Below are 13,913 nucleotides of genomic sequence, written 5' to 3' on the forward strand. Positions count from 1 at the left end.
ACGTATTTCATTAGGGCAGTTGTGCATGCTGTTTTGTACAGCAGGCCCTTCTTATGTTTGTTATGGGGTTTTTTTGTTTTGTTTTTATATATAAAAATGTGTGAAAATAAAATCTTTGTAGTGAACTAGTAAGGCAGGATAAGGTCTTTTTAATTTTGATGAAACTGCCACGTCAATCTCTCCCACCCTGCTTCTAAGTTTAAACATGCTTGAGACATATCACAGTCATTGAGTGGTCAGCACCTATAATTAAACTGTGTCAAATGATTTTGCTTATCAGCTATCTTTCACTCCCTTGACCTCGGGGCTAAGTCATCACTGTGAGCAATTCCAGAGTCATGAGTTCATGACACCAAAAGAGTTGCTATATTAGCAAGTTTTAAACATCTAAACTGCTTTAAAAGAAAACAATCAGGGTTATGGCTTTAAAAATATTTAGGTATCTGAAACAAAGACACTTTTTATTGCAGATTTTTACAAGATCAGTCATCAACAAAAGGGTTTTACCTTAGTAGAGAACATTTCCTTTTTAAAATATGGGTAGAAGAGCTGCTATCTCTGCTTGGATCGCATTCTTCAAATATTTGGGTTAAGCTTTTTTTGTGGAGGGGGGTCATTATTTTCAGTTAGGTGACTTATGTTCAAGATCACCTAATTAGTCCTTTTGGGATTTTGAGCAAAAACCCTTCATGTTCACGTTGTTCACATCTTCCCATAATTGTGACAGTATTATTTTAATCTGTACAGATATTGTTACATTTCTAACAAGATTTCACTGTTTGATCAGGGTGACATTTTTTCCAGGAATTAATTTCACCATTTGTTCTTCTCTCTGCCATCATATTTTATACTCATCATCACAATGTGACAGATGGCCCTTTCCAGAGCCTGCGATTGCATATTTCGAGCCTCAAGTGTCCTTTGTACGTCATCATATTGATCAATTGTTTATAACTTCAATGCTTACTTACATTATCTATAAATTAATCCAAAGTGTTACGAGAACTCTGGGGAATTTCTGTTGAGGTTTCAATACATTTTTCATTGAATATTATTTATTTACAGAGGTTTTTGAATAACAAAGCAAAGTTTGTTATCTATACTATCTGACAATTTAAAACTAATTATTGATAATTGTTAAATTACACTAATTGGGCCATTACATAAATTTCCTGTAACCGGAAACTTTATGTCTAAAGAAGTCATTTACTGTTTACAAAATAGAGTTTGTTACCATGATTACAGTTACAACTTTTTAACAATAGGGTAGAACAATGTTGCCATAATAACACCAGTGCACCAACTGGATCTGCCAAAGACTGAAAGTAATTATTAGCCAAGGAGTTGAGGAGTTGGAACATTGAACTCATTGTATAACACAAGCTATCTGTGCCCCACCCTGTAAAACATTCACCAGGGTGCACACAAAGCCCGAGCACAATAAGCAACCAGGCTGCGACCTTTCTGTACAACCAGAAAAAAAGAATAAGGAAGGTTTTTTAAAAAACTAACTAAAATTTAAATAAACAGTGAAGACTATAAGCACAAACAGTAGCGCTTATAGTTGTACAGCTACATATATGCTTGTTGCATGTGTGCTGACTATGGTATTTTATAATCTTCATCTTGCACTTATCCTTTAAATGTAGAAAAAGAAAAAAACAACTGCTACTGTAGCAAAAATTAAACAACACTCTTTAATGTTAATGTCAAATTACAACTAAAACCACATAATATACATATAAGGTATACACAGTTTTTTGACTGGGTTTTTCCTGTGCGGCCAGTTATATTTAGTTTCAGGCAGTGTCAGTAACACCTTACCCCTCCGGTTCACACCCTTGTGCAGATTTTAACAGGACTACTGTTGGGAATGTTGCAATAACCTGACTGACAGCGAGCTCAAACTGCACCCGTCTGACAGTCAGGGAGTTGAAGTAAAACATGGTTACACACAATTTCTGTGGCATTAGGAAATTGTGCGGAAGTAAATCAACACTGTTTAAAATAGACCATTGACACATGAATGTGTAGTTTTACATTAATTATTGTGAAATATTAGAAAAGATTGTTATTTTGTTTCATTATTTGTTTTACTTCAAATATATCGGCAAAGCCTGAAATTCAATAAGGATAAAAAACAGCATCATGACTGAAATAGAAATGCATTCTTTTTTTACAGCAGACAACAATTAATAAACAGTTAAAAAAATACCAAAGTTCCTACAAACTGATAGAAAGATAAACGTGTTAATACTCAGTAGCCGCATTTCAACCCAAAAAACAAGAACTTCTAGTCCCAAGAGCTTTTTTTGTCTGTACTCCCACCAATGTCTTCAGACCCACAAAGCTTAAGCAGAATCGTGCAATTAAATACGAAAAAGCAACACCAGTTTTGTTGTTCTCCATCTCCCTTCACGGCTGTCTGATGTAAGTTTAAGTTAATGATTACCAACAATTTATGTGGTAAATCTTGAAGGCAGTGTGATTTTTAAGAGACGCTGCTTTCCAACCAGAAACACTGCAATCCCTGGACCAAAGGCTCCTGAAGTGTCACAAAGTGCTACCCTCCAAAAAATATAAAGATATGAAATCACTTTTCCAAGAACTTAATTTAGACCTTGGTTCCTGAGGTAAAAACCTCCAAAAGACTGCAGTCCCTGGTTTCGTGTGGTGGAAACGCGGCTATTGACATACAACATAAAGTATGCACAACCAACAGCATCTACATCATTTTCAGTGCAAATGACTTTTACATTTAAAAAAAAAAACAAAACAAAAAAATAACAACAACAAAGAAATAAAGCAACTAACAGCAATAGCATATACACACCAGCACCACCTGCCTGTTCTTTTTTTACATTCTTACCCCAGTAACAAGCCAAGCATTCAAACCCAATCTGCATCTTTTACAGCTTAAAGTAAACAATATTATCTGGAGTGTCACTTTTCATGTCTTTCTGCAGACCTCTGCAAGAGTTTTGAACTTTGGTCCGAGTGTGTTCAGAAAGTCAAGGTTATCGTTGTCATTATTATCACTGCAGCATCCGACAGAGCCAGCTACAGAGCCACGTCCCTCGAACCCGTAGGAGTGGATGATATCGTCTGCGTATCGCCCATCCTCCTCTGTTCCCATTTGGATCAATTTCTGGAAGACACAGGCAGTTTGTTATTACTCCTTGGACTAAGCCTGGATGATAGGAGCAAGCATACAACACTTTCAAAGCTGCTCAGGATATGACTGACGGACGGATATTACACATCGAGCAAACAGATCACCAACAGGTTAGAGAAATAATATCTTTCACCAAAGGCTGAGAAATATTGAGGTTTACACAGGATGCTATCACAGCTTAGAGAAGAAGATAATATTACAAATGGGAGTTAACTTATCTGTAACAGGTAACACGTTATTAAACCGCAGAAAAAGAAACTTCTGCTGCTCTCTTTTTGACTTTTTATGCAAACTTCTGCCACAAGACATATTTTTGTTGGATGTATCTAAAACAAATAAATAATATGTTTGTAATCATAAAATAACAATACCTGACGTAGATAGCGGCCATTTGTTTCCCAATTATACAGAAGAGCAGGGTCCATGTTGTGTTGTCTGTAGTCAAAGTCTACACCACTACCAACAAGCTGACCATAGGATTGACGATCTATGGTCATGTCATACTGGCCGGTATAGTAATCCTGCATATTAGCTGCAGAAATATCAGTCCTTCCATGCATCCCATTCTCATGAACACCAAGGGTTCCAATAGTGCTTCCACTCTTGTTCCCGATCCATGAAGGATTCATCATTACACCCTTAACAGAACTCTTTACTGCTTGGTCAATCTCAAAAGGGGGACCATTGATGAGACTTGCATCCTGTCAATCAAAGCAAACGTGACAATTAAATAAATGAAGCAGAAGGGGAAAAGAAAAGAAGCAAATATGGTTTCCTTGTGAGTAACGGTAAGCCAAGGCAATGCTTCCGCATTACTGTCCTTACCACTTCGTCCCCTGGGGCCTCCGTGTTGGATTTGAGTAGGATTCCTCCTGTGTCTGCTGAGTCGTCAAGTTGCAACTTCTCTCTCTTTGTTAGACAGAAAAATGCAAGGAGCAGGACTGCAACGACAAAGCAAGCGTGTTCAAAATGACAGCTCACAGAGTACTTTTATGTGCGGTAAGCGTCACAAGAATGAGCATAGCAGCATTATACACTACACTATTGTATGAAAAATTGCTTGTTGCATATTGGAAACTGAACAAACTATGAAAGAACCTCCAGCTAACCCTTACTACTTATAATTACAGTGGAAGACTCACAGAGCAGTAGGAGGAGGGCCACAGGCAACAGCAAAGTCAGTATTCCCAGCGGTCCGAGCGACACAGACCTGTCCTTGCCAGGGCAGACGCCATTCTTGCACTTGCAGACTCTCAGATTCACTGTCTGTGTTTTACCACTGCCCTGAAGATCTGTAACAGTCAGGTCAACGGTGTGCATCCCCAAATAAAGCGGTTTGAGCTGCTCCAATGTAGCTGCAGTGTCTAAGAAGGAAACACGTGATAATTATAAAGAGACCCAAGCTTAACCAAAAAAAAGCAACAAAAAAAGACTGAAGAATATTGTTTCAAGCTACATCATGTGACTTTAACATATACTTAATACTAAGATTTGTAATAAAATATTTATACTTCATAAAACAGAGTATTACTGTGTGAATGTATGTGATTTATGATTTTACTGTCCATGCAGTAAAATCCATGTCCACATTTTTAGCCCCAAACCTATACTAATCTACTTGTTTTAAAAAGTGCACAAACAAAACAAAAGATGCGTCGACAAGTTCACACAGTTCCAAGTCTTTTTCTCAACCACATGTGTTCTTCACTACATATTTACTTTTGAAAACCGAGTATTCACAGAGTTGTGAAACAAAACAGCTCCACAACACCCTCACACATTTGTTTCTTTTCTCACCACTGGAATGATACCATGTCACTTTTTGGATCATGCTGTACATAGGGTACTACAAACATTTGTAAAAAAAAATATTTTCGTTCACATTTGATTAAAAAGATACACTTTGCGGTTCGTGTAAAAAGACAGCCACTTACCATTAAGACTTTTCACAGACCATGTGCCATCATTATTTGGTAAACTGAAGGTGAATGGGGAAGAAAAGGGATTCTGATCTTTGTCTTCGGCCACCACCACCACAGAGCCGAGCACTCCATCCTTCTGACACAACGTGAGCTCACTAGGAATCGTAGGAATGTTGTCGTTTTCATCCTCCACCCAAATGACAACTGTTCCTGTTGCTGACTTGGAGCCTGAAACACAACAGCATTACTGGTTCTCACGTAGTCGTGTGGACATGTTGGCACACAGGAACAATGGAACACACCATTTTCATTACAATAACGGGGTGTCACCTAAGTGCAAGTTTTAAGTTCTGCCAAGCACTGGGATATGTGCCCAATTTCCGCATATCACTCAAAGGAACATGAGTCATTGTAAATGACTAGCCACTTGATTTTATTTCCAACAGGTTTTATCTTGTCAACAGGTGTTCTCATGAAAAATAAAGCCGTTCAGACAAACAGCTCAAGGTAGAGCTTGTACTTTTAACAACTTTCGGATTGTGTGACACACCGCAAGAAGAAATGAAGGAACGGCAATAAGGTTTATTTAGTCACACAAGGCACTACCTCAAATGATCTGGCAAATATCCTTCAGGTAATATAGAACTGAGTACAGACAGGACCACTTGTGTATTGTTGAAGATTATGTTTTCTTTATCAGTATTAAAGCGCCTACAAAAAACTTACTAGCATCAACAGCCCTCACTGTGATGTTGTAAAACCCATCGTGAACAAGCGGTGACTCTCTGTCAATTGTGTTTGCCACCCTCAGCTCTCCCGTGTCTCTGTCGACATTGATCCAGGAGCCCGGGTCTGTGACCTTGAAATACCTAAGAGACAAAAAAGTACTTGTGCATTACTCGCATATTCACTTTTGTAGTCCAAGTCACAACAACATTAAGAGTTATTGGGGCAAATTGAAGTCCTTACTTGATGCCTTTGCTGCTCTTGGTCTCAGGATCTGTAGCTGTATAAGTTCCTATCACTGTGCCATTTGGTGTGTTCTCTTTGACATTGAAGCGGATCGAAGGAGCAGAGAATTCTGGGCCTTCATCAACATCGGTGACATTGACCTTCACAGGGATGGAGTTCCAACTGGCGCTGCTGCCATTCAGCGGTGCTTGATTTTGTGCCGTGATCTGAAGCTGTACACTGTTCGTCTTCTCATAATCTAATGGCTGAAAAAAAAAAAGAAAGACATTTAAAAGTTTATGACTATAAATCAGTTTTATAAAGGCGGACTTTTCGTTAGATGTGATCCATGTAAAATGCTACTACCAACATTACTAAATGATAATAATGAATTTAATAAGAAGTCAGTCTCACCTTTGAGACGTACAGAAGCCCTTCATTTGTTTTGGGGTCAGTGACAATCCTGAAATTTCCATTCTCATTTCCTTGAGTAATGACAAACTTTGATATCCAGTTTGGTGTGTTTATCAAATCTTTATCTTGAACGGGAATCCGAAGTAGAAGTTTTTCACTTTCATTCTCTTGCACAGCGACATTATACTAAAAGAAAAAACACGTTTTTTGGGGGGAGGGGAGATTACTAAAGTATGACAAATGTAATTATTAGTTATTTAGCCAGATTACATACTGACAGTTTTTTCAAACACTTACAGATGTTTTCATGAAGGTTGGCGGGTTGTCATTGATGTCACTCAGAACAATTGTTGCTGTTGATGTAGCAAACAGACCATTTGCTGCACCATCCATATCCTGGATTTTTATAGCCACCAAATGGCTGTCTTGTGACTTAAAAAGAAATGTTGCAAAATATTATAAGGAAAACATGTTGGAAAGCACTTGTATCATCTTCTTCAAAGCTATTTTCATTTAAATAAATTTCACAGGTTTCACTGATGCAGAAGCAGTGCTCACCTCTCTGTCTAGGGTGTTGGTTTTTGTTGTGATGACACCTGTTTGTGGATGAATGGCAAACATGGCTGTTCCAGTTAGGAGTGTATACCTAATCTTCACATGGTCGGTGCCAATTTGGTCTTTGTCGGTTGTATTCACCTTTCCCACCACAGTCCCTGTTTGTAAACCACGATCATTTAGAGCAACTGCACTGAGGCCAAACACCACAGATTTATCTGTTACTGTATTTTGCTTTTCTCACCTACACTACAGTGCTCAGGAACCATATACTGTAGTGGACCTACAAACTCCGGTGGATTGTCATTTTCATCATCTACAACCACTTTCAATGGCAGATTCTCATCTGTCTCCCGATTTGTGATCTTGTCCCAAGCACGCACAACAAACTATAAAGGAAAAAGACAAACGTGTAAGCAAAGTTAAAGGCAAAAACATTATAAGACATATATAAATTGTGTCACTTCCAGGTTTGAGTGAACATAGTAAAAAGAAATGCGTAATAGAGAATCACAACTCAAAACTAACAAGTTGACAATCTGTAATTATTTTTAATTAATGATAACTCATTCTTTTTGAATGACTGCTGAACAGTAATGCAACTGATTAAAAACCTTCTAAATCATTTTCATGTTCACACTCACACTATATTCTGGGAACGCCTCACGGTCCACTGATTTGAGCAAGAACAGATCCCCTGTGTCTCTGTCCAGTCTGAACACTTCAGTTGGATACTTATCGACTCCTTCTCCTTCGATAGTGTAGTACAAATTGTATTTGGCTGAGGTATCTGACACCAGCTACAGGAAAAACCAAATAAATCACACATATTACAGAAAACAAAAACAACAAAAATTCTGTTATTCATTTATCATAAAGCAGCCTACTGTGAGCTCTTTCAGCTCATAGCGTTATTAAACAGATCAAAACTGTAGGCAGTTTCTAATCTGACATGCTGGTAATGTAACTTAAAAAAGAACATCAAAGAAAATAATCACTTTGTCAGCTGAATTTAATTAACAGGTGTGACTCCTGAAATAATCAGATAATTTGAGGGGGGAAGTGAGAAAAAAGAACAATGTGTACTGACAATAAACATTTGTATAGCACAGTGTTTATAAATGATATGAATTCTACATTTAATTACCCTCTCCATTAGTTTTGGATAGGGTCCTGCGTAATTCTCCACTACGTTGAGGTTCGGAGGTGCCCAGCGTCTTTTAGAGCGACTCAGGAAGCCTTGGCCTCGTTTCTGTGACATTCCAACAAGTCAGGATATGTTAGAAAAAAACGCACTGTGCTTTCTGAGCTGTATAAACGGCTCACAACATGCAGTTGCCTTACATGTTTTGTCGGCATTGTACTGGGGACAAGGTGAACTTCCATCTTACTTTCCGGTCCACTATTGTCCTGAGCGCACACAAAAAATGTCCGTCCTCTTTCTGCCACTGAGACAGACGTTAAAGCTACCACTGCTCCATTACTGTTTATTGTAAAACTCGGGTCCTTCACAATTAACAGCGTTGATTTGACATCACAGCCGACGGCCTCAACTGAAAACCGAGAAAGGGAAAGTTAAATAGAGCCATAAAACACAAAACAGTCGGCCTACAACACTTTTTCACAGAGACGGAGTGAAAAAAAAGTAAGCAGAGCAGCACCTTTTGCTACTTGGTATTCAGGTGGAATTGTTTCAGGTACAATTACGTAGAGAGACCTCGGGAGAGAGCACGACTCCACACAGGGCAGGATCTGAAGGTGAAAGTGAATTTCAAACTGGCTTGTCGCGTTTAAATGTTGCTATAGCAAACAGCACTGACAGAAGTAACAGACAGCAAACGCGTATTGGTGATGTAGGAGTGCTAGAAAACCAAACTAGAAGCACTTACCAGCATTAGGCAGATGGTGGAAATTAAAACTCTCCCCATCTTTGGAAGAAAAAAACAGTAAAAGGCTGACTTGGGTCCAAGTGGGGAGAGTCCGGTTAGTTTTTCAGAGAGTAATAGAAAACAAATGCGTCTAGTCTACTCGAGAGTTTCGTCTCTTGTCTGTTGCTTCACTTCTCTATCAATGCGAAAAGGCAGGCGTTTCTCAGACGGCTCTATCTGTCGCTGTTGGGTGAGTCAGCAGACACACCTTTGCTGACACACCCAAGTGAAATTTCAAACAAGAGAAGTACCTTTGGGCTGAGCTCGCTGCTGTCTGCTGAGAAAGCCAACTCCCTCAAAGTTGCTGATATTCGCGTTTTTTCCCGCCAGCAGGGGGAAACATTACTCTTTTACTGGAAGACATTAAACCGCTCTTTTATTTCCCCTTAAAGAGTTTTAGCAGGAGTATAAGAGCTAAAATACATGTAATTAAAGCTTTAAGCATTATTTGTATAAATCCATGCATATAACGTAAAAACAATAGTCGTATAACACTAGCGCATGCTGCAGGTACACTTATTTGAAGAAATACTGGTCTGTCTGCTTTTTTTTTCTTTTGTCAAGACTTGTCCCAGGTCTGCACAGAAAATTGACCCCTACGTCCTCCTCTCTCCTTTAGCTCTACTCTGTAGGAGGAGCACACTTGAGCTCCTCTCTGAACACCACAGGAATTTGAGCCGAATGAACCCTGGTGTGGGAGAGGCTGTGGTTCCCACAGCAAAACGCTCACAATCTTTATAAACTGCTGATAAAAGTGAAGAGACAAAAACGATGGACCTACGTTGTTTAAAGTATGTCCATCTGGATATACTTTAATAGTTAGATTGTTATTAAAGGAGCTTTTTGAAAGCAGGATATATGGGTCTGCAACAGGAAAGGTGAGAAAAATGTCAGGAAGACTGCCGGTGGGAGTCATGGGCGTGGACATCATGAAGACTTTAAGGCTTTAACGCTTTACCAGCAAATGCAAAACAGACACAGTAAAAGCCTATGCGATGTTATTCCCAAGATTAAAAAAAAGTAAAAGCTAACTGCTATCGTACTCAGGCTTCTGTGTGTTCACAGAATTAAAAGTCTAAACAAGCCTATGTGTAACAAACTTATCATATTTCCAGTTATTCAGCTGGTTTAATCATTACTGATGAAATATCCCCCACAGTTTCCCGGTAAGATTACTCATAACAGATGTTTTTAGATTGTACTTTTGCTTTTGCAGAGTTGTGCAGTGATGAGAAAGCCTAAATGTAACCTTTCTCTGGAAGACATTTTCTTTTTTTAGCTTCAAATGAAATTCATAAGATGTCTTGGTGTCATTGCCATATGACCTCATGCATTTTACTCCCAAACTGCAGTTTTCTGTTAGTTTAAACTCATCTGTTACGAAATGGTGTGTTTTGCCAAGACTCCACGTAAATGCTGGGGAGCTAAGACAGGATGTTGTGAGATGCAGTGTTTTAAAGGAAGTGAAAATCTTACAAAGGGAGTATAAAGGTATCTGAGCTGCCACTTCACTGGGTGTGGACAACACATGTTCAAGGCCCACACATGCAAGGTTTCCTACCACTGCTTTGAAAGCACACACTAGTATGCATTAAGCAGGTTTTGTGTTCTAAGTGCTTATTAATGTTGCATTAATACTGATAATTAGATGCTAGTTATGAGGATTCTTCAATGAAATTGAATATTTTTATTTCATTTGTTAACATTTAATCCCAAAAAATACTCTTGCCATGCAACCCTGCTTTAATTAAAGATTAATCTTGTGTTTATTAATGTCAGATAGGCTAGCTATATATTCTAAATAGTTTTATAGTTCAAAATTTGATATAAAAACTTATTATCAACAAATTATTGACTTGAGTCAAGTTTGATCCTGAACATACTGCGAGGACATGAAATATGAACAGTACACAAGGGTTAATTCAGCGGCTCGGTTTATGACTGTGACACACGTGCTTGACGTTACAAAGTTTCTGGATCCACCCAAAGCAGCTACAACACCCAGCTTTCTCCACCCTTTGCATGAGTGTCAAATAAAGTACTCGCGTCATCACGTATAGGAGAGTAGTATTCTAGCGAAACCATTTGAGGATTAATTCACTGATGCCAAAGTCATTATTACTAATACCTTTGTGATTTATAGCGTGTACTCTGTAATCTAGACTGGTCAATCTGAAACGTGAAATGATTTCCTCAAAGATTTTCCTCTAGAGCAGTCACGTGTGTCTACATAGACATGTTGAATTAGTCTTTGTTCATAAGGACTAATACATCAACCAGTTATTTGATCAGTGCATAAGCAAATATCCTTCTTTATGTATTCCTGAATGTGTACTGCACTCAAATCGGCCAAAGAGGTTTCAGTGTTGTTGTTTTTCTCAGAGTTTCAGTGTTGTCAGCTTACTTCTGCTGCATTTCAAAACTCAGTTTTAGTTTGGCACCGCATAATTTAAGAGCCTCGTTTTTTTCTGTCTCCTGCTTTTCATGATCTGTTATAAATGATCTGTCATAAATCATGTGACACCATCAAAACCACTCTCTGTGTTTTTAAATACTAAGAAAGCCATGGAATGAATGATTGATTGCTTATAAAAAAATAAAAAATAAAAACAGCAATTGCATAATTCCCCCATATTATGTGATATATTGCCTCCGTGGTGCTCCCTACCACCCAAAAGTCATTGGGAATTCTTGGTAACAGCCAATGGTTTTTCAGTCTGCTGCTACAGATCTATCAGCATTCAGAGTTGTGGCCAACCAGCACTTGTATCACCACCAAGATTTCACTTAGACTTATAATTTCCAAATCTATTCACTAACTAAGACATTTAAAAAAAAAAAAAAAGTCAGTTATAGTATTTCTCATTGCAAATAATACCAGCATAAGCTATGTTTGCTACTTGTGATACCATATATCACAACCTATTTTATAGCTTGTTGCGAAAAATATGCATATATGGCACAAAACATCAGGATCGACATAACAAGGTGGTCATGACTAGATATAAATGGTGATAATATAATATACACAGGTGGCTCAAGCCAAATTCTTGGAATTTTCCTTTTTTTTCTGGCATTTCTTTCTCACCATTATGGTTGTGAATCTTACTTCATGGGATAGGTAGTCTAAATCGAAATCAAGCAAGGTTAGAGAGAGCAATGAAGGAACGCCATGGCCATAATCCACGATGCCAGAGAGAACCCCGAATAGCATAAAAATGTGTGAAAATGAAAAGAAGAAGACCACAGATTCATGCATATAGTGTAGTGAAGGAGGACATGCAGAGGGCTTGTGTGAGAGAGAAGGATAACAGGGATAATGTGAGATGGAGGCAGATGATCCATAGTGGCGACCCTTAAGGGGAGCAGTCAAAAAAGAAGATTATTATTTCAACCTGAGATTCCTTGCCTTTGGCCCATTTTGTGTGAAGAACATATAAAATGTTTCCAGTGGCTTCAAACTTTAACCAACCCACCCAGCCCTCACATGTTCGAGTCCACTGAACTGAGGGGTCATACAAGGCGAGAAGCACTTTGCCCTTTCACCCTGTCCTCCTCCTAGATCACCTGCTATTAGTATTTCTGTGTAAATTTGGTCAGTGTGTGTGTGTGTGTGTGTGTGTTTATTGTTCTAAAGTGAATCTAGCTTCACATCTCACCTACTATTGTTAAGTTGTTGCCATGGATTAACTGTTGTAAATTTTAAGATGGTAAACAATACTGAGATATATAATCACAATCCTAAATACACTCCATTTACTTTAGATGCAAACTAGTGTGGCTTCAGGGCAGTAACCAGCTAAAATAAACAAAACAGCAGTGAACCAGTTACTGTGCAATCCTACGACTAACTCCTTATCAAAGTGAAACTGGAAAAACGACAAAACAAACAAAGTCTACACAATCTCTTAGGGCAGCAGATCAGCACGTCCCTGTAAAAAAAAATAAAAAATAAAAAAATTGCTGTATGGCAGTTGTAAACCTGAGTTAAGACTTGTATTGATAATAGCAATAACAAATTGAAATTTGGGTAACTGTCAATATTAGAGATATTTTTACCCAGAATCCATTTTGCAGAATATCGACTGCTGGATCTTTATTCGTGTTCTCGATCTTTATTGTCACAGTGTTAATGCCTTTGTAGATGTTTGGTTCTCCAAGCTCACCACTTTTACACTCTTTAAGAATTTAATGGGCAGTTTCTCAAAACATATTACCTGGAACCCTCCAAACCTCTTCGTTTTGCACTGTCTTGGTTTTTAATAAAATGCTGACTGGACTCATAGGATTCTCCACCAGAAGGATGACAGTTCCTGTTGTTGTCATGGAGCCTGCAATACAACAGTAATGTAGAAAATGTGTACATGTTGGCACACAGGAACAATTGCAATTACTAAGTGTCACCTACAGTGCCTCCTTCCTGATTCCTTATTTTTTGCACACTTGTCACAATTCCATGTTTCAGATCATCAATGTAGATTTAATGTTTGACAAAGATAATCTGAGTAAATACAATATCCTGTATTTTTTTGTTTTGTCTTGTATGTTGTTTTTCATTTATTAAGTGAAACATGTTATCCAAACCTGTCTGGCCCTGTGTGAAAAGGTAATTGCTCCTAAACAAAATAATTGGTTGGGGCAGTTACCTTAGCACCAAGAACTGCATGCAGTCAAGCAACTGGAATAACTGGGATTGAGTCTTTCGCATCACTGCGGAGAAATTTTGTCCCACTGTTCTTTGCAAAATTGTTTTGATTCAACCACATTCGAGGGTTTTCAAGCATGAATGGCCAATTTCAGTTGAGAAAGCTAAGACTTTGACTAGGCCACTGCAGTCAGAGATGGACTTGTTGATGCGTTTCAGATCATTGTCGTGCTACATCATACAAATGCACTTGAATTTCATGCAACAAAGTGACAACCGGACATTCTCCTTCAGGATTTTCTAGTACAAAGCAGAATTCATGG

The 13,913-nt window shown here is 38.3% G+C and overlaps 1 protein-coding gene across 1 annotated transcript; it reads right to left on the bottom strand.

The window, feature by feature from the left end:
* Positions 1-1,669: 1,669 nt before the first annotated feature.
* On the bottom strand, positions 1,670-9,217 carry LOC134616602 (desmocollin 2-like protein). The gene is made up of 16 exons (XM_063461495.1): positions 8,907-9,217; positions 8,679-8,769; positions 8,362-8,570; positions 8,165-8,269; positions 7,662-7,817; positions 7,262-7,406; positions 7,021-7,175; positions 6,760-6,894; positions 6,463-6,648; positions 6,067-6,314; positions 5,824-5,966; positions 5,110-5,325; positions 4,318-4,539; positions 4,001-4,116; positions 3,547-3,876; positions 1,670-3,148 (listed from the first exon to the last, which is right to left on the bottom strand). The coding sequence occupies exons 1-16, from the start codon at positions 8,943-8,945 to the stop codon at positions 2,951-2,953; spliced, it is 2,694 nt and encodes an 897-aa protein (XP_063317565.1). The 5' UTR covers positions 8,946-9,217; the 3' UTR covers positions 1,670-2,950.
* Positions 9,218-13,913: the final 4,696 nt, after the last annotated feature.

The sequence above is a fragment of the Pelmatolapia mariae genome, linkage group LG18 (assembly GCF_036321145.2).
Source record: "Pelmatolapia mariae isolate MD_Pm_ZW linkage group LG18, Pm_UMD_F_2, whole genome shotgun sequence".
NCBI classification, from domain to species: Eukaryota; Metazoa; Chordata; class Actinopteri; order Cichliformes; family Cichlidae; genus Pelmatolapia; species Pelmatolapia mariae.

What these genes read in the sequence shown, in the direction of transcription:
- LOC134616602 (XM_063461495.1), bottom strand. Translation starts at nt 8,945, where the DNA reads ATGGGGAGAGTTTTAATTTCCACCATCTGCCTAATGCTG. An exon ending in ATCCAAAACTAATGGAGAGG is followed by an intron (nt 7,818 to 8,164) that starts GTAATTAAATGT and finishes TTTTTCCTGTAG; the next exon opens with CTGGTGTCAGATACCTCAGC. An exon ending in GGCCCTCCTCCTACTGCTCT is followed by an intron (nt 4,117 to 4,317) that starts GTGAGTCTTCCA and finishes TTGTCGTTGCAG; the next exon opens with TCCTGCTCCTTGCATTTTTC.